At 37.1% G+C, this 24049-nt stretch overlaps 1 protein-coding gene across 2 annotated transcripts in view; it reads left to right on the top strand.

The window, feature by feature from the left end:
• The window catches only part of MAK (male germ cell associated kinase), a 50638-nt gene that overhangs the window by 9353 nt on the left and 17236 nt on the right, over nucleotides 1-24049 (top strand). For both annotated transcript variants that reach the window (XM_087857980.1, XM_045811528.2), the window contains exons 2-9: nucleotides 2144-2198; nucleotides 2868-2989; nucleotides 5801-5880; nucleotides 8596-8728; nucleotides 11662-11833; nucleotides 12785-12952; nucleotides 16397-16708; nucleotides 21982-22154. In XM_087857980.1, coding sequence (XP_087714106.1) covers nucleotides 2144-2198; nucleotides 2868-2989; nucleotides 5801-5880; nucleotides 8596-8728; nucleotides 11662-11833; nucleotides 12785-12952; nucleotides 16397-16708; nucleotides 21982-22154 — 1215 coding nt within the window. The remainder of the gene's footprint in view (nucleotides 1-2143; nucleotides 2199-2867; nucleotides 2990-5800; nucleotides 5881-8595; nucleotides 8729-11661; nucleotides 11834-12784; nucleotides 12953-16396; nucleotides 16709-21981; nucleotides 22155-24049) is intronic.

The raw sequence follows: 24049 nt of genomic DNA, 5'->3' as shown, positions 1-24049 counted from the left end.
TGGAATTATTTTGTTACCTTTATTACTTTTAGTATATTAATTCTAATGGTAACATTGGGATGGAAGAGGGAAAATAGAGAACAAAATGCAAGAAAGCAACCTTCTAATGGGAGAAGATATTTGCAAATAATATATCTGATGAGGGATTAATATCCAAAATATATAAAGAACTTTTACAACTCAACACCAAAAAAACAAAAATAACCCAATTAAAAAATGGACGAGGACCTGAACAGACATTTTTCCAAAGAAATACAGATGGCCAACAGACACATGAAAAGATGCTCAGCATCATTCATCATCAGGGAAATGCAAATCAAATACACAATGAGATATCAGCTCACATTTGTCAGAACAACTAAAATCAAAAAGATAAGAAATAATGTGTTGGTGAGGATGTGGATAAAAGGGAACCCTTGTGCACTGTTGGTGGGAATGTAAATTGGTACAACCATTATGGAAGACAGTACAGGGGTTCCTCAAAAAATAAAAACAGAACTGCCATATGATCTAGGAATTCCATTACTGGGTATTTAACCCCCCAAAATTAAAAACATTAATTTGACAAGATATATGCACCCCTATGTTTACTGCAGCATTATTTACAATAACCAAGATATGAAAGCAACTTAAGTATCCGCCAATAGATGAATGGATAAAGAAGATGTGGTATGTGTGTATGTATGTGTGTGTGTGTGGGGGGGTGGGTGGGTGTGTGTGTATAAAGGAATATTATTCAGCCATAAAACAGAATGAAATCTTGCCATTTGCAATGACATGGGTGGAGCTAGAGAATATTGGGCTAAGTGAAATAAGTCAGAGAAAGACAAATAACATATGATTTCACTCATATGTGGAATTTAAGAAATAAAACAAAGCAATGGGAAAAAAAGAGAGAGAGGGAGAGGCAAACCAAGAAACAGACTCTTAACTATAGAGAACGAACTGAAGGTTACCAGAGGGGAAGTGAGTGGGGGGATGGGTGAAACAGGTGATGGGGATTAAGGAGTGCACTTGCTGTGATGAGCAGCGGGTGATGTATGGAAGTGTTGAATCACTATATTGTACACCTGAAACTAATAATACACTATATGTTAACTAACTGTAACTTAAATAAAAACTAAAAAAAAAAGATGATGAAGATTTGGTATATATATATAATGGAATATTACTCAGCTATAAAAAAGAATGAAATTGTGCCCTTTATGATAACATAGCTGGGCCTAGAGAGTACCATGATAAGTGAAACAAGCCAGAGAAGAACAAATACCATGTGGTTTCATGTATATGTGGAATCTAAAAGAAAACAAAACAAATGAACGAAAAAACAGACTCGTAAATATAGGGAACAAACTGGTGGTTGCAGGGTGGGGGAGGTGGATGAGAGAAATGGGTGAAGGGGATTAAGAGGTACAAACTTCTAGTTATAAAATAAATAAGTCACAGAGATGAAAAGTAGAGCAAAGGGAATATAGTTAATAATACTGTAATAATGTCAGATGGTGACTACACTTATCATTGGTGAGCATTTCATACTGTACATCATTGTTGAACAACTATGTTATATGCCTAAAACTAATGTAACATTGTATGTCAACTAAACAATGAAAATTAAGAGAAAAAATTTTTAAAAAGAAAGCTATTTCTAAAGTTTGATTGCTTCTGAGTTTTTGTTGACCTGAATCACTTAACTTTATGGGCTTGTTCAATGCAGAGGTAATGGTACAGAAGTTGTCAGACTGAATTATATCACTAAATTTGCTACCAAAATTTGTGATTTTCTTCCCCTATCCACCTTAGTGTTTCATATTTATCTGTTAAGTTCCAGAAAGAGGAAATTCGGAAGGGGCCCTTTTAGAAAAGCACAATTAAACTGATCAGGGAAATATGAGAAGGCTGCCAGAAAGGAAGATTAATGGTAATCCTTTCACCATTGTGTTTAAAAGCAGAATTTCAGATATAACATAATCGTGAACCAGTACCAAACAGCCTTGAAATATACAGAAGGGAGGTGACTTCCTTTTAAGCAGGGAGAGATCACAGCTTATCCGAAGTGAATATACTAGAATAAGAAAGCCAACAGCGTAATTTGTGTTTCAAATCCTCTGTCCCTGTAAACTAAACATTTCTTGTTTGATTTCAGAATGAAGAGAAAGTTCTATTCCTGGGATGAATGTATGAACTTGAGAGAAGTTAAGGTAAAATTCTACACATGAAAAGAACCCAAGGAGGCCTTCACTCTGCTTCACCCTGTCTCATTTCTGAGAATGGTAGCTAAAGGGATTGTTCTGTTCTTTGTGGGAAGCATTCGAAGATAATTATATTTCTTATATTTTTTCTTTATCTTCCTAAGTAATTTCTCATCTGAATGTCAGTGGAGAACAGAAAAAAACTATACCCTCATATTTGAATGTATACTCCCACTTTTAAAAGAATGCTTTAATTCATGTTATCAAAGGAAAAACATCTTTTAATTATTACATACCTTTTCTTTCTATTTTATGCTGTATGACTTGTATAAATCTTTGGATACCTTTGTATAGAACTTCACGTAGTTAAGTCAGAAAAAACTTAGGCCTATTGAATAGACTGAGAAAAGAAGTGACAGATTGAAATGTTTGGTAGGTATTATTGACTTGGTTTATTTTTGTACTTACATTCATTACTTAAAACAATTACTGCTTACTTTAAATTGGTGTTCTAAGATGTTCTTAATCATGTAAAATATTATAAACACTAAAACTTCATTTATTCATGAATTCAGAAGAAATGGAAGAACACTTAAGGTAATTATCATAAAGATTGATGAGATTTTGACAAATTCTATAACTGCTTTAAGAATTTTAATGCTTATTTGCTGTTTACAGTCTCTGAAGAAACTTAATCATGCCAATGTGATTAAACTAAAAGAAGTTATCAGAGAAAATGACCATCTCTATTTTATATTTGAATATATGAAAGAAAACCTCTATCAATTAATGAAAGACAGGTATGTCTTTATTTTATAAAAACTATAATGTTTTCCTTATTATCTCCCCTAGGAGTTCTTTGGATCCCTTCAATGTCACACTTTACAGTGTACAGATTTATCACTCCAAAAGGTGGATCTAAATTAATTAGCTGTTACCTTTATAACCTTGAAGAAGAACCAGACATAGTCACCATTTTTTTCTGATGTAAACACACACACTATCTATCCATACTTTTTGGAACAAAATCTATCTATAGTTTGGCTTGTTTGTTTTTTAAGTAGGCCCCACGCCCAGCGGGGCCCAACATGGGGCTTGAACTCATGACCCTGAGATCAAGAGCTGAGCTGAGATCAAGAGTCGGACCCTTAACCAACTGAGTCACACAGGTGCCCCCGAAATCTTTCTATAGTATTAAAACTAATAAAGCTGGACTTGAACAAAATTGAGATTACCTTCATTGCTCTCGCAAGCATATTGTGAAAGGTGAATAAAAAAAGGGAGGAAAGAATGAGGTGCAGGTTTCATGAACAGATCTAATAAGTTCATTCGCTGGAAAGTTTAAGTGAATGATAAAACTTAATCTGTTACCAATCCCAAAGAAATATTTTCATTTTAAACCCATGAACAGAATCTCTCTTAGGAGAGCTGCAGTCATCTGCCTTGAGCTTGGGAAGGTTAATATTTTGGTGGTAGCTGTCGGTCACATGTGGGAGATTAATGTCCATTTTACCTGCTTTAAAGCCAGAGTTGTTCAACAAAAGATCTTAAAATATTTTAGAAATAAATTTCCCAGTGGAATGATGACTGCTATCTATATTTCTTTCATACACACATACACACTCAAGGTAATCCTTAGGGATGGTGAGTGAATTTTTCTTTAATCATATTTTTCCTTCTTTCAAAAAATACCTATTGAGTGCCTATTAGGTTCCACAGGCTGATATCATTATAACATTAATAGCAGTTAAAATAAAAGCAAAGAAAATTTCTACCCCTCAAATCAGTGTTTATTTTTCTAGAGTTCTTTCTAGCCCTTGGATCCAGCCATGCCTGTTTTTATGTAGTTGCAATTTTAGTGGTGATCATTTTTTTATTTAATTGATTCACTCATAAGAATTTTGCTGACATATAATCTTCACAGTTACTATACTTATTATGTTCTGTTAAATGACTATAGCATGTTTCACTTATTTGAGGTTAAGTGGTATTTTTACACTTTGTTTTTGGTAGCTTAACTTCCTGATCATTGTTTTGAGGATGAAGATTAATTTAAAAGTCTTTTTTATTCAAATAAACTTTTTTTCTATTTTAACTGAAGGCCAATATACATAAACCTTTGCTCCAATCCTATAACTGTACCTTTAATTTATAGCATTCTTTTTATAAATTTAAATTGTTGGCAAGGATAAAAATATTTCATTTCTTTTAAAATTATAGTTTATGAAAATGAGTTTTTAAAATATTTCAATAATATGTGATCAATACTATTTTCAAACTTGATGTAAGACCAGTGTTTATCTTTCTTTGTCTGTTGTGTGTTCTCAGCCCATTTGGTGGGATATTTTACTTTTGTTTCTTTTTTTTAAGATTTTTTAAAAATTTATTTGACAGAAAGAGAGAGAGAGATTGCACAACCAGTGGGAGCAGCAGGCAGAGGGAGAGGGAGAAGCAGGCTCCCCCGCAGAGCAGGGAACCCAATGTGGGCTCCATCCCAGGACTCTAGGATCATATCCTGAGCCGAAGGCAGTCGCTTAACCAACTGAGCCACCCAGGCGCCCTTGGTGGGATATTTTAAAACATTACATAAGCATATAATATAGTTAACAATATTCAAAAATTAGTCATCTTCTACATGCTGAGAACATTCTGAATAAACACCCTAATCTAATCAATCATGTTATAATAAAGATGCTTGAAAATGTTGAAATTATGATGAGCTTTTGAAGTTTAAAATGATTACTTCCAAAACAGTATGGTTTCAGAGTCAAAGGATTAATTCAGGGTCAAAAAATTAATGTGTTGGTCACATTAATTTGTGGCATGTTAGCAATTAATGTTGTCTTAATTGAGTCCTTATTAGGATCTTACTTTAGACTTTATGTAAATTCCATATAAAGCCACTCTGTCCAGTACAGTAGGTACTAGTCACATGTGACTCTTGAAGTCTTAAAAACGTGGCTAGTCTGGATTAAGATGTGCTTTAAATGTAAAATAAAAATACACACCAGACTTCGAAAGCGTGGTACAAAAAAGTAAATTCATTAATAATTTTTATATTGATCACATCTTGAAATAATATCTGGCATATATTAAATAAAATATATTGCTAAAAACTGATTTCCCATGTTTCATTTGCTTTTCTAATGTGGCTACTAGAAAAATTTAAATACACATGTGGTTCTCATTTGTGCCTCTTACTGTATTTCCATTGGATGGTACCAGCAGACAACACAGAACTGAAGCAGTTTTGCCCCTAACACTCTTAAAGCCTACACGATACAGATGTGCACACGTGGCTTGTCTGATAGTTATCAGTTTGTCAATTTACTTTACAGTTTGTCAGGATGGTTTAAAATGTAGCCCTTGAATATTTGTGCAATACATTCATTATTGGATTTGAGTTTTTACCAAACATCACAACAGACAAAAAATCCTAATTGTCACGTTTTAAATGTATAACCTTTAACAACTATAAAGCTATAAGTCACACCTTTGACCACTGTCATGAAGCCAACAGGGGCTCCAAGGGAGGAGGAATATCTGCCCTCTTGTTTTGGTTGGTTGGTTAACAGAACTACATGACTGTTTATCTGTTCCTGTCTCCACAGAAACAAGCTGTTCCCTGAGTCGGTCATCAGAAATATTATGTATCAAATATTGCAGGGGCTGGCATTTATCCATAAACATGGTAGGTTTAAATTTCCTTTCCCCGCGTCTTTAGATTACTGTTAAGGTCATGCACAGGAATTATATATAAGCGGTTAAATAATGTTATATTGAATAACTATAAATTTGGAATGTGGGGCTGCACACACTGACATTTTTATTTTAAAAACTTAGAATTTCTATAATGCTATACAGCACAGAATTTCTGTAATCTATAACTATCTTTCTCTGTAGCAGAATTTGTTAACACTTCGATCATCAGTCTTTACTCCCAGTTATTATACACCCATCCTACAACCTCATTCCCCGATTTTACCATGGAAATGAAAACAAAACAGACAAAAATGCCCTTCTTTTGGAAAAGACTGGAATGCTTTGATCACCTGACCACTTATTCACATTTAAAGAATTTAAGTGTGGTATTTTATAGTTTTCTTAGTATTTACATTTAGTTTCTACTCTTTGAGTGAAATTAAAGAAAGTGCTTATTCCTCTTTTTATGAATTTCTTATTTATGTGATCTTTATTTAGAGTTTTTTATGTATCTATCAAACCAAAATAATTTGTCCAACAAGTTAACGTGATTATTATGAAAATGTTTGGCAAACATTTGTTCAGAATCCCAAAATGCGGAGATACTAAACTGGAAGAGTGTGTCAGAACACTGCTGCATTAGGAACACAGGCATTCGAGAATCCGCACCGCTAGCGTCCTTTCATGTTTCATCCCATATTTCATATTGTCTCCTTTTACCTCTAACTGTTACAGGAATTATTTTCTAAAAATGCTATTTATCGTTTATTCCATATAAGCATTGTCAGAACATTCCTGAATCCCACTTTTTTGTCCTTTAAAAGTCTAAAGCCTAATTAAGGAGGGCACAAGATGTGATGAGCACTGGGTGTTACACACAACTGATAAATTATTGAACTCTACCCCTGAAACTAATGATATACTATAGGTTGGCTAATTGAATTTAAACTAAAAAAAAAATAAAAAGAAGGAAGAAGTTAGTTAAAAATAAAAAGTCTAAAGCCTATGATAATGTACTATAATCCATTGATAAAAGTCATTTATTAATTACATGGAAACAAAGGATATAAGTTATTTTAAATGTTCATAATGGATTTCCAATCTTCAACCCATTTTTAAACACTGGCCAGCATGGTAACTCGTGATATTTGCCTGAGTTAATTTATGCCAGTAGAAACAAGTGTGGTGTGGAAAATTCAAAAGCATTATGCATTATTTGATTTTTGGAAATAGCTTTGTGATTTATTGATGTTTTTTAGGCTAGTAATAAAACTGGTTTTGATTCCTTGGGTATATATGAACTACCAGCAACTTCAGAGCATAAGTGGTTGAAGGAAGAAGTTAGCTTGGGGGTTAAAAATTGCTTCTACAACTAAATAATACGAATAACGTACAGTTGGTTATACAGCTGACAACACGGTGATTTGGGACACCAGACTCCAAGAACAATAGACATTTTTACAAATGCTACATTATTCTTGCTATAGTGGATAAGATCTTAGATGTAATGTTTTGAGTAAATACTTTTGAAATAGTACCTGTCAAAAAAACAAAACTAATATTTTAGTTAAGATAGGACCAAGTTACCGATATATTTATATTAGTGAGAATGGGGAAAACCTCAACTGTACAAATATGCAGTTGGTTTCATTCTGTACAGTTTTATGGATTATGTCACTTTACTCACCACCACGTGTTCTCCTGTTCCTGTCGTCATGTTACAAAAGTGCAGTGTATCTATCTCCCTTGAAAGTTCGTGAAATGGATCTCAACAAGTTTGAGTATGAAGTTCCCAATAAACTGAGTACAAAACTATTGTAGATTCACGAACGTAGAGCCCACACCGACTTAGAAGGAATCAAAAAGCTTAGGTTTAAAATTTGGCTTAAAAAGTTTAGGCTACAGCTATGTGAAAACCCCCACGATGATCACCCACAACAGATGACCAGGCCCCTTTGGATTCTCCCACCTCGCAAGGTCATTAGAAGACAGGCCATCTGTGTACAGCCAGTGAGCCTTAGAACCCCCTTAGAAATGTACGAGGAGGGCTTTCATGTTCTTCTTCTTGCTGGCTTTTCTGCCTCATATTCACTGACCTGCCTTTCAGCTTCAGTAACCACTTACGTTACATACTGAATTGGTAAGTAACCATAATAATTATTGGGTTTTTCAATAAAGCAGCTACCAGGGGAGAACTGGGCTGTTAAATAAAATAATTGTACATTAAAGAATTGGGTAAAATGTGTGGAGTTCCATTTTTGTTTAACGGACTTTTCAAATAAGTGACATAAGCCTGATTATGCAGCTTTGCTCAGGCTTTAATTAGGCTCCTTCTCTCTGGGCCTCTACCTCCTCATTTACTACACAATAGTGACCATAATGCCTTCTTAAAGCTGTTGTGTAAATTAATGGAGATAATCATAACGTGGCAGTATCTAGCCCAGTGCTTGAACTTACTGAATTCACAAACAGAAATATGTGTTAAATAGGTATATTTAATGACCTCATATACTGTGTGAACTTTCTCACCAAATTATTTTGAAAGCAGGGTCCCCACCTCCACCATTTGTTGGACAGTAAATATGTTTTACCCCTAAGTTCACATTCCTAATTACGACAGAAAGGCTTGGTTATATTTTGTTGAGAAGTCAAATGTGTATAAACATAATGATCAATTATTGTTTTTCCTCTCTATATTACCAAGGTTTTTTTCATAGGGATATGAAACCAGAAAACTTGCTTTGTATGGGTCCAGAACTTGTGAAAATTGCTGATTTTGGACTTGCAAGAGAATTAAGATCACAGCCACCATATACTGATTATGTGTCTACCAGATGGTGAGTACTGTTATGCAACTCCGTAGAGGTAGACGTAGGTCTATGTTGAAGTTTTACTACAGTGGATCATTATATAGCTTTCTGGAGGTTCCATATTGAGTATTTAAAACAAAATATAGAACTGAATTTTGCGTTCGGTGGAGACAGAAGGATTGGGTCATGATTATTCTGAAGGAAAGGGTATTTCATTCATTTGTTCATTCATTCAACAAACATTTATGGAAACCTGCTATGTACTAGATACTATTTCAGGCATGGGGAACACAGAAGTGAATGAAACATAACATCCTGTATACAGATAAGCAAGTTAAAAACATCATGAGTTACCAACAGAAAGACATACACGTGTTCATCGAAAGACATGTAATAGTCCCAAACTGCAAACTACCCAAATGTCCATTACATGCCGCATAATATATTCACCCAGTGGGAGGCTTTACAGCAATGAGAACAAAGGTCTACAACTACACACAACAATACGACCAAGTCTCACAGATATAATGCTGAGAGCAAGAGGCCAAACAGAAAAAAAGTACATATGGTATGATTCCATTTCTACAAAGTACAAAAATAGAGAAAACGAATCTCTGCTGTTAGAAGTCAGGGTAGCAGTTCCTTGACTAGTGACTGCAAGAGTGCAAGAGAGGGGCCTCCTGGGATGCTGATAACACCCAGTTTCTTGATCTTGGTGCTGGGTCAATGGTTATATTCTGTTTATGACAACTTTTCAAGCTGTCCTCATATGATATGTGCATTTTTCTGCATGTGTATTACATTCCAATAAAAACAAGAATATTTATATATCAGGTGGTGATACGTTATTATGGAGAAAAATAAAATATGGAAAGGGACAGAAACTAGGGGGATTAGGGGAGGAAAAGGGCATGCTGATATTTTAAATAGAGGGTCTTGCTGAGAAGGAGATGCCAAGGCAAGAAGGAGCTTTCAGGCAGAGAAAATGCTGAGTGTAGAGGTCTTGAGACAGGAAAGCCATGTGTGAATTCTGCAGAGAGCAGGATGAAGCAGGAGGGCTGTAGTAGGAAATGGGGCTGGAGAGTTTATGGAGTGGCCAGAGCGCATTGGTCCTTACAGGTCATCCTTACAGGTCATCGTAAGGACTGGTGGCTTGTTAATCTGAGCGAACTGGGGAGCCCCTGGAGGATGTTGAGAAGAGGTGCGATGTGATCTGCCAGGTCTTAAAAGTATCACTCTCACTGCTATGTTAAAAATAGATTTTAGAAGAGCAAGGGAAGAAGTAGGGAGACCAGGTAGCAGGCTGTTAAATAATTCTGGCAGGAAATGACAGTGACTTGATCTGGCGGCCATGGAGGTGGTATTTTTAAAGTAGAGCAGCCATGATTTCCTGATGAACCAGATGTGGGGTATAAGATAAAGGAGTCAAAGATTCTAAGGGGATTTTTGTCTTGTTTTGTTTCTTGAGCAACTAGAAGGATGGTGTCCAGACTAACTGAGATGGGAAATACTGGGGAGTTTTGGGGGGAAAGAAGCACATTTCCAGTTTTGGTTGAGTATCTATTTTCAACTGGGTAAATTTAGATGCTATAAATGAAATTGAGAAGACTTGTTTTCAACATCTAAACTTGGCAAGACATTCACAACTATTAATTTTATCTCATAAAAAATCAAAACATAGTAACAAGTATTGGCAAGGACGCGGAGAAACTGGATTCATCATACATTGCTGGGGTGAATGTAAAATGGCACAGAAGAGTCAACAGTTCCTCAGTTGGTTAAACATACAGTTACCATGGGATCCCGCAATTCCACACCTTGGTATATACACCCCAGAGAAAGGAAAGCACACATCCACACAAAAACTTGTATATGAATGTTCAGAACAGCATTACTTAAAATAGCCAAAAACTGGAAACAACCCAAATGCCCATCCACTGATGAATGGATAACTGAAGTGTGCCATATAATGGAATATTATTTGGCAGTAAAAAGAATGAAGTACTGAGAGGTGCTACAACTTGTTTAAACCTTGTAGACATGTTAAGTGAAAGAAGCCAGTCCACGAGGACTGGATAGAATATAGTTCCACTGGTATGAAGTACACACAATTGGCAAATCTCTACAGACAGAAAGCAGACTAGCGCTGGGGATACAGGGATATTGGAGAGGTGTGATGTTTCTTTTTGGGGCAATGAAAATGTTCAAAATTGACTGGGATAATGGATTACACACTCCATGAATATACTTAAAGCCGATGAGTCATACACTTTTAAATGGATGAGTTGTATGTTATTCGAATTATATCTCAATAAACCTGTCAAAGAAAGGTACTCAGAAGCAAAAAGACAGTACTATGAAATATTTGGGCTGATAAATCTACACATTTCAATGTGAAAAAAAAGTTAGAATTGAGACTACTTTCCAGGTACCTTTGCTCTCATAAATAGGGTATTTTTCTCCCTTAAAGATATCGTCAGTTGGAGGAACTGAGTCCACTGAAGGAATCAGCACTTTCAATCTGATAAGTAAAAAGAAGAAGAAAACCCCACTACTTAGGGATAATCTTTGTTAATTTTGTTTTCTATCCTTCATATAAATATATCATGGATATAATGCTTTGTAAAATTATACAACTCTTCTCCTTCAGAATCTCTCTGCTTCCGCTCAGAGCTCCCCCAACCCTGTCTTATAGTACTTAATTTCCATATTTATCCATTTGAGTTCCTAACTTAGGCCACTTGGACATTTCATGTATATGTGCCTCGAGTTCCACCATGTGTGGTCAGGGAAAATGGGTTATGTCCGACTGAGCCCCAGTATGCTGTACAAATGCCGGACACATAGAAGGCACTTAATACTGGTTCCTTGATTGAAATGCATGACCGAACCCCACCCCCTCTCCATCTTTCCAACTCCAACCAAAACGGCCTGTTTTGTTTTGTTTTCTATTTTCATAGGTATCGTGCCCCTGAAGTTTTATTAAGATCTTCAGTTTATAGCTCTCCCATTGATGTGTGGGCTGTTGGGAGCATAATGGCTGAACTATATACATTAAGACCACTTTTCCCAGGGACAAGTGAGGTCGATGAAATCTTTAAGATTTGCCAAGTTTTAGGAACTCCCAAAAAAGTGAGTACTCTTGTCCTGAAGTTGTTATAACTTTTGATTATTTATAACTTTTACCTAGCTCTCTGATATTTTCATTTTCAAATAGGCTTATGCTTTAAAGGTTATTTTTCTCATCTTTTTTTTTTTTAATTGAGTGGGATGAGAAGCCAGAATCCCCACAAGACTGGAGAAAAAAGGGTTCTTGCCTTTAAGAACTTATAGGGAACATTATATTTAGAATTCTGTATATTTAACTTTGGGTTGATGACCAGCTGATGACCTCGTAGCCATCTTTGCTTATATTCTCTTTCCCACTATGCTCTATGAACGTTTATTGGCATCAGCTCTTGAATCCCAGATATCCTGAACCATTTCCTCTTAACCTTTTCTTGTTTCCTTTTATATACGTCTGCCATGGATATTTGATTTCTTGAGCTGAGTGCTTCTTAATTAACTACTGGCCAGACCTTACTTTCTGATACGTACTTAATAAGTACGTGTAATTACATCCTAATTATATTAGTATGTGCCTTGTAGTTAAAATAGTTATGAAAGCTTTAACGTAATTTGTTATTTCCTAGCTACATGCAGTTTTCAGCACTGGCTGCAATGTCTAACAGAATGAGAGTCTTTGTAATAACCAGCTGCTTAGTATACCACTCGTGCTTATTTAATCAAAGTCACCTGGGGTATCATCATCAAGATCCGATAACTGGACAAGAGTTTAATATTTTGAAATTCATAAAAGTGCTTTCTCATTTTCCCCTAACTCTCAGTTCAATATTCTTTCTATACTATTTATAGCACTGAGTTGTAGATGTGGTCTGGTATTTCATTCTCTGTTTATATGAATCAACACTAAAATTTTCACCACCAGTGATTTTTATATTGTACCTATGTTTTCAAATTGATGACTAAAAACCATTTTCTTTTTGCTCTCCTGTCCCACCCACTTATATATTCCTGAAACAGAGTGACTGGCCAGAAGGGTACCAGCTTGCATCCTCTATGAACTTCCGTTTTCCCCAGTGTGTCCCTATAAATTTAAAAACTCTTATTCCCAATGCCAGTAATGAAGCTATTCAGCTTATGACTGAAATGTTGAACTGGGATCCAAAGAAGCGACCAACAGCAAGTCAGGTAAGATGAATCCCCCTGGTACAGTGGGTTTTTGTTTTTTTCGTTTTTTTTTTTTGTTTGTTTGTTTGTTTGTTTGCTTTTGAGATTTTACAATACCAGGAATTTTTTCATTTAAAGCAAGTCTGTTCGCAACCAGCGTTTTACCAGCCTGTAACTAAGCCTGAAAGCGTGGGCATCCAATATATAATAAACTCATTTCTAGGCCTATAACATCCCTGGGAGAATTGAGAAAACAGCTGCTCCAATGGTTTTCTGTGTCTTGTGGTTCCAATGAGGTTGAGGCTGAAAGGAATTAATTTCTGTAATGATAAAAATTCAGGCATGTGATGGCTAATTAGGAAGAAACTTGTCACTGGTACTAAAAGGTTATCTCTTTAGTTGTGCAACATAGGAGACTTTCTATGCTCTCCTGTGATTTAGAGGTGGGGTCTTGTTCACTCTACGCAAAGGTATCACGCCTCCGTAGGACTGCAGTATTGTTCACTCTCCAGCTCCCACAAGAGGCCAGCAGGTGGCACCCTCGCTCAGCTCCTTCGTGACCAGCCCTTAGACATCTACAGATACTCAAGTCTCAGTCTTCAAAATGCCATGGTTGTCTTTGCAAAGGGCTTAGATGGAAAAAATGATAATAAGTTTTCTTGTATTCTTATTGTTATTTAAATATAAATTCAGCATTAAAAGCACCAAAAAATATTTGGCTTTTTAAAAATTTAACTTGAGAAATGTTTTCTGAAAGTGAAGTGGAAGAACAAATGGGAAAGAATAGGCAAGACAGGTTTGAACAAGACTAAGTAATTGGAGGACAGTGGTAGGGGCAAACAGCTTGCCCAATCAAATATTAAAATAATCTGTAAAGTGAGAGGATTACAACAGTGAAGGGACTAGCATAAGAACCGACAGAGAGCCCGACTTGCAGAAGATGTAAGTCAGCAGTGGGTAAACATGGCATCACAAATTGGGGGGAGGGGGACTGTCACTGGCACAATTAGTTAATTCTCAGGAAAAATGTAAATTTAGGTTATTTCTTATCATACTTTTCAAGTAAATCACAGAAGGTTTAAATAATAAGGACAAACTAAACTATCAAGAACTAAAGAAAGTATAGGTGAGTATTTAATCTCAAGCTAAGAAACAGATGAGTATAAAAGTAGCAGAAGAAACCACAAAGGGAAAACTTGGATTTTTTTTTCATCATGATAAGTGCGCTCCTCACGCCCCATTGCCTATTTCCCCCACACCCCTACCCACCTCCCCTCTGGTAACCATCAGTTTGTTCTCTGTAGGGAAAACTCAGATTTGATCACATAAAAATTAAATTTTTTTCCCTTATAAAAATCTTAAGGTTGGAAGACAAACAGCAAGAATTCTTTTTAACAAATGAGACGGTGTTTTCTAATGTTTCTAAATACTTAATAACTTTTGTAATAAGAATATGATAAAAGTCTTTAACTCTTACCTAAAAAAAGATAAGTGGGCATAAGACATTTTTAAAAAATCAGAAAAAGAAATAAAAATTACCAAAAAATATTTTTTTAATGTGCAGCCATTGTTCATTATGGTAAAATGCAAAAACAACAACAAAGCAACAAAAAACAGCTGAAAGGCTATTTCTCTAAGTAATGGGAAATATTTTTGCAATGCAGTATATCAAGAACGTTGAAAACAATCCAAAAGCTGGATAAAGATTTATGCCCACAGATGTTCAAAGCTAATTAAAAACTGCCCATTGGAGGTATAGACCTAAGTGTTCCTAAGGGAACATTTGAAGTATATATATCCTTAATATAGACTACTTTGCCCCCATTAAAAATGGAATTTGTAAAATAAAGTAACCATTTTGGAGAATCCTTAAGCCCAAATGCTAAGTTTAAAAGTAGGCTAGAATATTATACATACAATATGATTTTATTTTAAATATATATATATATATATATATTTTATATGACTAGAAAGAAGTACAAAAAAGCAAAACATCAAAATGTGAGCAACAGTTTTTTCCTGGTGTTGGCATTGGGGATTATTTTAATTTCTTCTTGAGAACTTTCCATACATCCTTATTCTATGCAATGATCAAATATTTCCCAAAGAAACAGGAAAAAACAAATTCTTTCTTAAAGACTCACCTCTTCTTGAAGGATGGTAGCTGATATCTTAAAGAGGAAAAATTGTTACAGATGAAGTTTTGAAATTGCAAATCACATTTATAAATGTTCTAGCTCCAAAATACAGTACATTTTTAATTTAGGCGTATTGATATACTAATTAATAGGACTTAATTAAGAAATTGAGTGCTTTCTGTGCGTCAGGTACTGATGTATTTAAATCGCCTATATTGCAGAGCTCCACTTAGCAATGTCCGTGTAATTAACACATGCGTCGGTTGTGGTAGGGGACATCGCAGAATACAAACACTTTCCTACCTCCTCAGACACACAAACACAAACTGCAGAACTGGGAACTTTCCTCCTTAATCCAGGCATATGATGACTGGTAAAGGGATCAGCATCCACAGCTGAGCCGCACAGAAGGCTTCAGACATTCTCTAGACCAATTTTCATCAACCTTAGCACTCGTGACAGTTGGATCAGATGAGTCTTTGTTGTGAGGGCCATCCTGTTATTGTAGGCTGTTCAGCAGCATCCCTGGCAGCATGCCTAGATGCCAGTCGCACCTCCCACCCCCAAGTTGTGACTATAAAAAAAAATGTCTCCAGAGGGGACTAACTGCTCCTAGTGGAGAGCCACTACTGTAGACTGTGTCACCAGACGGTCATCAGGGGCCCTCCCCTCAACCCCACCTCCTCCACGCAGCAGCAGCAACTGACTGATCTAGTTACAACCCAAACAGTGATCATTTTTTATTATTTTTATATTGTCTTCCCATAAATATCTTCTCTTTGCTGGCATATTGCTATAATTAGCTCTAACACATATGCATTTATAATCTCCTTTCTTAGAATTTTTTTATTGCTACCTTAGGCTAAGAGCAGCCCTGAATTTTATATAATATTCTAGTTAATCATTTAAAATGAACTACACAGAAAGTTTTCTTAACTCATTTCCTACTGGATGGATTCTAAACCATGATCAGTATCTAGCATTTTAGTCTGAATTGATCACATCAAATTTAGCCAATGTTATAAGCTAGATTTTGTTTTCATGTAGAATCTAAATACAACAAAGTTGCTTTGTCTGGACATTACATGTGAGTTTTACATTCTTCCTACTATGTTGTACCTTATTTTTTAAATGAAATTTATTTCCTAAATCATTATTTCCTGGTTATCTTCTTGAAGGTACCACATAAGGGGAAAACTGAATGCTTTCTAAGTCTTTGAAGTTCATCTAGGCTAGTGCTGTATGCCGAGCCCACTGCCAGTCAGTCGTTTATGCACAATAAATTTAGGTGTAACCTTTTCCACTTCTTATTTCCATGCTTTTATAGGCATTGAAACACCCGTATTTTCAAGTTGGTCAAGTATTAGGCCCTTCCTCACATCATCTGGAATCGAAACAATCTTTAAATAAGCAGGTGCAACCACTAGAATCAAAGCCATCTATAGGTGATCTGGAATCTAAGCCTCTGCCAGACATAAATGATCAGAGTGTCAGACAGCCCCCGCCGAAAAACAGCCACCAGCCACTGCAGTCCATCCAGCCGCCACAGAATGTGAGTGTCCAGCCAGTGCCAAAGCAGCCAAATCAACAGAAACAGCCACAAACCCTGTTTCCAAGTATCGTCAGAAACCTGCCAACTGTAAGTAGCCCATAAACAACACTTCAGATGCGACAGTTCGGCTCAGTTAGGATTTTATTTTCTAGGCATTCCTAAAAATGTGGGGGAAGCTATAAAAGATTATTTATGTTAAAGTCCCTGCTTCCTCTGCCAGGAGTTTAGCAAGAGATAACCTAAAATTCGAATATGGTTTATAAAAAGAAAAACAGCCAAGATGAATGTAATAAAGTTTGGATGCTACAGACTTTAACAGTTATTTAGATGTGGAAGAACTCAAAGAATTTAATAGAATCTGGGACTCGAGAGCTGATCCTAAATCGTAAGGATTTTAACAGTAATTTTATACTGTTTTTTAAATACTAATGAACATGAACAGAATGGGTTTTTTAAGTATCAAGCATAGTCTAAGACTTTCTCTTCCTATTTCTTTTGTTAGGTTCAGGGAGCTCATCAGGGGCCAGAATAGCTCTCTCCTCAAGATGTGTACTCCCAAACGCATTTGCATTGTGGGCATTTTAAGGACCGAGAGATCTCAACGAATACTGTCTAATTCCTTATCTATTCCTGCCGTGCTTATATAAGCCAGCCCTGCTCCCAATAGCACTAATCCTATTCTACCATACTATTAATTACTTGGTTCTTACGTGTATTGTGTATTATCTCGCTCTTCCTATAGAATGTAGGCTCCGTGAGATCAGGGATGTTTGTCTGTTTGTTTATCAGTACGGGCCCTGAACCCAGAATGGTGCCTGGCACATGGTTGAATTCTCAGTTTATTTGTTGAACAAATGAATTAATTGTCCATACTACATCTAGGAGTCTACATCATCTAGGGGCATTTCTTTTCTTTATTTTTTTATAAGATTTATTTATTTTAGAGGGAGAAAGAAAGCACATGAGCAGGAGGGGCAGCGGGAGAGAGAATCTCAAGCAGACTCCATGCTGAGTGTGGAGCCCAACACCGGGCTCAATTCCACAACCTTGAGATCACTACCCGAGCCGACACCAAGAGTTGGACACTTAACCAGCTGCACCACCCAGGCGCCCCCTCTTTGGGACATTTCTGACTATTCGGAAGTTCTTGCTTATACTGAATTAAAATCTGGTTTTCTGTAGCCTTTTTTTTTTAAGATTTTATTTATTTATTTATTTGAGAGAGAGAGAGAGAGAGCATGCAAGCATGAGGGAGAAGCAGAGCCTGATGCGGGATTCGATCCCAGGACCCTGAGATCATGACCTGAGCCAAAGGCAGTCGCTTAACTGACTGAGCCACCCAGGTGCCCCTTCTGTAGCTTTTAATAAAAGTGAATCACTCTTCGAGAAAAGCAGCCATTCAGATATTTTAAAATAGCCCCTATATCACCTGCCCTTTTCTCTAGGAGAAACATCCCTGGTTCCCTCCCACTCCACACATGACATCATTCACCAATGCCTGAGAGATCCCTGGTTCCTGTGTAGGAGGGAGCCTTTGAGTCCCCTCACCATCCTGCTTTCCATTTAGAATGAGGCTGCCAGAACCAGAGGCAAACCACGGGAAGGGAATATAAACCACGTGAATCACCTCCAACATTCCAGAACCATATGTGCACTCATGCCACCAAAGATTACATTTTTGTTGTCTGGTTTTTTGTTTTTTTCTTGGAAGGCACATCAAATGTTGACTCATACTGAGAGGAAAAGAAAAGAAATGAATATTTATTGAATATCTACTAAGTGCCATGTACTTGTATGCATTCACTAAGTTAAAGTACCCTCATATCCTAGCCCTAAATTTTTAGGTAGCTAATAGGTTCCAGAGATGGGATTGAACATTCTGTCAACTAAAATTCCTAAGTCTGTTTTTTACAAGTGCTTTTGCTAAATCACGTATTCTTTACTTCTTTCTTGTGTATTTGATCTCTGGGATTCAAAAAATTGCAAGACCTTAGTTTTACCTCTCCAATTTCTTAAGTATTATTATCTGGTCAGTTTAACCGTTTTTGCCTAGCATGTCACTAACTATGCATTGCTTTAGCTGTTCATTTGCTTTTTTCCTCCCGCACCTTCATGATGAACAGAATGGCAGTGAGCCCTTGAGCAGGCCACCAGGACCCTCTTGTAGAACGCCACCGATCCACCGAGAGTACTCTTGGTCAGACTACTGAACAATGTCCTTCGTCTGCTTGGGCCGCTATAACAAAATACCATAGACTGGGTGGCTTTTAGCCAGAAATTTATTTTCTAGGTGCTGGGAAGTCCAAGATCAGAGTATTAGCCTATTTGATTCCTAGTGAGGGCCTTCTTCCTGGTTTGTAGAAAGTGCCTTCTTGCTTTGCCCTCACATGGCAGAGAGAAAAAGCAAGCTCTCTGGAGTCTCTTTCATGAGGGCACTAATCCCATCATGAGGGTCTCATCCTCATGACCTCATCCAAACTCTAGTTACCTCCCAAAGGCCACTTGTCCAAATAGCATCACATTAGACTTGGGGGATAAATTTGGGAGGGGATGTACAAATTTCAATGTATAAATTTGGGGGGAAATAAACATTGAGTCTGTAATAGTACTGACCCACCTTTGTTGTCCTTTGTCACTTCACTTCACTGATAGCATCAAAGACTCTGTCACCGACTTTATTGAAGGCCACAAAGACTACATGTATTCATTGTTTGCTTTTTATAAAAAATGGTGGCCTATATGATCTACCCACATCTTTCCCTCAGTGCTCAAAAACTTTGCCTTAAATAACTGATTTTAGAATCTTTGCCCTCATCCTATACCAAACGTATTAAAGTGGAGTTTGCAAAAATCCACCTTCTACTTCATAAACATTATTTATATTTGCCCCTTCCCAGTCTTCTCAGACACACAGGACAACTTGGTATAACTGTTGTTGCCCGGCCGCATACAGCACCAGCGCCTGCAAAACAACTCAACTGAGTAAGAGGCTCAAACTCAGCTAAATATGACCTTTGATTAGCTCTACTTATCTGGGATCTTAGATTGTTTTATTCTCCTTAGTCTAGAGTTAATTTTCCCGGCAAAGAAAACAATAGTATAATACAGGTTGGCAAACACCTTTTCTGTCATCAGCCGTCACTAAGGCATCACGGGCTCCAAGCAATAGCATATCTATTCTTTAAACATCTTCTTGCCCCAAACATAGCTGTATTCGCTGACCTTGCTTCCAAATTCCCTGATTTTCAGTTACCTTTTGGATTTTTCAGTTTATGTGCCCCAAAACTGCCCCAGATAAATTTGAATAAAACCACTGTCTGGTCCAGGTCAGGTGGTCTTCCTCATTCCTTATTTTTATTAACAGAGCCACCATCCTGAAACAATCAGGCTGAAGCTTTTAAAGTCATCCCTGCCCTTCCTTGTCTGTATGCATTAGGATTACATTCTGTGACTTATGATGGAAACCTGACCACTGAGGCTCAAACAATAACGGGTTATTTTCTCACATAACAAGAAGTCAGGTAGTGGGCCAAACCAGGGCTGGTGCAGACTGTAGAAGGAACCAGACTGCTTCTGTCTTCCTGTTCTGCCATGCTTATTCCTGTGGCCACTCCTAGCTGCCACTCCTTTGGGGTTGCTTCTGCATTCTAGAAGAGGGAAGAGTGAAAGCCACTGGCATGCCAGGGGAGTCCAAAAATAGCTCTCCTGGAAGTCCCTCCAGTAGACTTACACTGACAACTCATTAGCTAGATCATGTCACATGGCTACATATAGCTGAAGGAGGCTGGGAATTCAGGTATTTTAAGTAGGCATATTGCTGCACTGAACCAAATCTATTAGTAAGGAAGACGGGAAGAATGGCTACTATGTGGGCACCTAGCTGTGTGTACCACACTCTCCTCTGACCTGTTCAGGGAGAGGCAAAGCCCAGGCCTTTTATTCCTTGTTAAGAGCAAATGTATTCTTTTGTGAGCATTCCAGTATAACTGCAGAGGCTTCCTATCTGAAGAGCCTGGCCTTCTAGAATGTTGCCTTTATCTCACCACTTTTTAGCTCAAAGACATTCAGTGTTCTTCACTGCCCACAGGAGAACTGCAACTCGTTAGACAGACACAGGAGGCCTTCAAACTCTTTCATCAGCCTGTCTTTGCAACCCTGTCCTCTACTATTTCCAGCACCAACCATCTACTTTGATAAGCTAGGTCTACACTTTCTTCCTGGGAAATACTCTGGCACTTTTTTTTTTTTTCCCTTTTTTTTCTCTTTTTTTAAAGTAGGCTCCATGCCCAGTATGGAGCCCAACATGGGGCTTGAGCTCACGACCCTGAAATCAAGACCTGAACTGAGATCAAGAATCGGACGTTCACTGACTGAGCTACCCAGGTGCCCCTGGCCCTTTTCTATTAAAAAGTTGTACTCCTGGGGCGCCTGGGTGGCACAGCGGTGAAGCGTCTGCCTTCGGCTCAGGGCGTGATCCCAGCGTTATGGGATCGAGCCCCACATCAGGCTCCTCTGCTATGAGCCTGCTTCTTCCTCTCCCATTCCCCCTGCCTGTGTTCCCTCTCTCGCTGGCTGTCTCTATCTCTGTCAAATAAATAAATAAAACCTTTAAAAAAAAAAATAAGTTGTACTCCTGTATGTTCTCTTCCAAACTCTGGTACAACGATAATAGTAATAACAACCATACCACCTAACTTTAATAACTTGTTATGTGTTAGGCCCTATCCTAAGGACTTTCAAGGTATTTTACTATTGCATTCAGAAACACTAATTAGAGGGGCGCCTGGGTAGCGCAGTCGTTAAAGCGTCTGCCTTCGGCTCAGGGCGTGATCCCGGCGTACCGGGATCAAGTCCCACATCGGGCTCCTCCGCTATGAGCCTGCTTCTTCCTCTCCCACTCCCCTGCTGTGTTCCCTCTCTCTCTGGCTGTCTCTATCTCTGTCAAATAAATAAATAAAATCTTAAAAAAAAAACACACTAATTAGAGAAATACTGCATATCGCCATTTAAGGAGGAGGAAGCCAAGGCTTTGAGAAGTTAAGTCACTTGCCCAAAGAGACACAGTCACACATGACAGTTTTCCGAATTATAGATCATGAGGAGTCAATTCTGATCCTAAGTATTCGAGTCTCACCCCAACCCAAATCCAGAGATCTCTCCTCCCTCTGAACTCCCTTCATATTTTTAGCATGTGCTACCTGTTTTTTGTTAATACTTTTCAATGTATATATATATGTATCTTCTTAACTATATGAAAGGCTCCTTGAGAATGGGTACTCTTAGTGGCAAATAGAATAGCTTGTGCGTAAAAGGCATTCAGCAAATGATTACAGATGATGATGACTGATTTTTCACCACAGAAGCCAAATGGCACACTGGGTCATAAAAGTGCTCGGAGGCGTTGGGGTAAGACTGTGTTCAAGTCTGGAGATAGCTGGGAAGAGTTTGAGGACTGTGATCTTGGAGCCTCCCATTCCAAGAAGCCAAGCATGAGTGCATTCAAAGAAAAGAGGAAAAAAGATTCTCCATTTCGGTAAGATTTCACATTCCAGGAAAATATATTTTTATCATGTATCAACTTTATATTACTCATTACATATAAATGAATGAAGATGTTAAAAGACAATGAGTAGCTTACTATTGTTTTCTTCCACACACCGCAGATCTCTCTGCATACCTCTGGGAAGGTAAGATTCTTGACTTCTCACAGTAATGATTCTCTGTATTAATGGCTGAGTGTTGCATTGCATGTGTGTGTTGGGGGGGCGGTTCTTGTGAAGTTTTTAGTGTGCCCTACTGAATTATGATCACCATCGTTCCCATTTGAAATCCGCATGCCTATTTGAAGAAAAGCAAAGCACAATCTACAAAAGTAATGGTTTCCTCTGATGGTGTTCAGATTCGCTAATTTGTTTGCTATTCTAACCTTTTTTGATCATTTCCTAAACTTTTTCTGGAAGTTTCATATCTCTGACAGTCCTTTTCTTTTATAAGTCATCATTAGTGCACTATACAACTTTGAAGTGAGGGTGGGTTAAATTTTATAAACAAAAGTTTGGAAAAATATTGTCTTTTTTTTTCCCCCTCTTTGGAACAAAAGAGGGAGAAAAGTATTGGCAGGAGGCAGGGAGTTTTATCTAATAGTTATCTGGCATTTACTTTGGGGCACACATGTCTCTGAAGTACATGGAAGATTTTGTTAGGAGGTCTTCTGCTTGGATAATTCTTAGTCAATAGGTTTCCAGATCCTCAAGTTCCATAGGTACTCTTCCCGAAAGCACATGAACTTTAGAACAAACATGCTTAATCCCCCTCCTATTTTATGCCAGAAAGTCACACACCTCGCAGCATTTTCAAATCTGGAGTGGCATAAACGTGTAACCACCTTTGAGATGCCAAACACAGGGAGAAGTCAGAAGACTGCCATCTTCGGCTCAGAAGCCTTTGTTGCCCTATACATATTTCTCTTAGGGGAAAGAAAACCCCACATTAGAAACAGGCCATGGTAGCCGGTGTTGGAAAGCACGGGGATTCAGAACCACTAAAGCACCAGAGCCTAATGATGCTTATTCTTCTAAATGTAGTAGAATGTTCTGTGAAACTGATTTTTTTCAAAACCCATGGATATATGTCGTACATAATTTTTTGAAGATTCAGTGTTTTATGGAATAAAGTGGTTAAAACTTACTTTATCAAGTCATACCATGAAATATTCCAATTGTAGTTAATCCTCATATTTCATCTTAGCAATTATTTACTGTTTTCTATCTATTAAGAAACAAGAAATAAAATGATTTAATTTGTGATAAAAATTATAGATGTCAACTTAAAGATATGTAGAGAACTACATAGTTGCTTTTTTTTTTAAACAATTCTTTGCATCTGCATCGGTGTACTATGTAGACAACTTGAAAACTTTTTTTTAAAACCCATGTCAACCTAATTCCAGCTGCATTTTATCATGTGTTTTAGATGGAAGAGATTTGAATCAAAATCTACAGTTAAAATCAAGTTTGTAGTCTATATACTTAATTCGGGCAAGGGAACAATTGGTAAATTTCTTCAATATCAATTATTCCATTTCTCTTGAAATCCTTTAGAAAAACTGTATGATAATGAATTCTTACTGTATATTTGTTCCATTTTTATTTTTTGGTATCTTCAAATGGCTTTATACAATTTAGCCATAATAATAATAATTATTGATATACTCCCACTTATTAAGCACTTACCTAAATTTTAATTTATAAATTAAAAATAGTGTAGAATACTGAGAGTCAGATAGGTCAGATAAATAGGCTGCCTAAAATCAGATGAGGCCTAATTCAAAACTATCTGTACCTCTGCCTCTCTTCTGTATCACACGAATGTTCTGTGAAACTGATTTTTTTCTTAAGAAACTATTGTTTCTTAAGCAATAGGAACTCA

The sequence above is a fragment of the Ursus americanus genome, chromosome 32, assembly GCF_024610735.1.
Source record: "Ursus americanus isolate L20-20 chromosome 32, mUrsAme1.1.p, whole genome shotgun sequence".
Classification (NCBI taxonomy): Eukaryota; Metazoa; Chordata; class Mammalia; order Carnivora; family Ursidae; genus Ursus; species Ursus americanus.
Note: the sequence above shows the minus strand (reverse complement) of the source record. Positions and strands in the feature narration are given on the sequence as shown.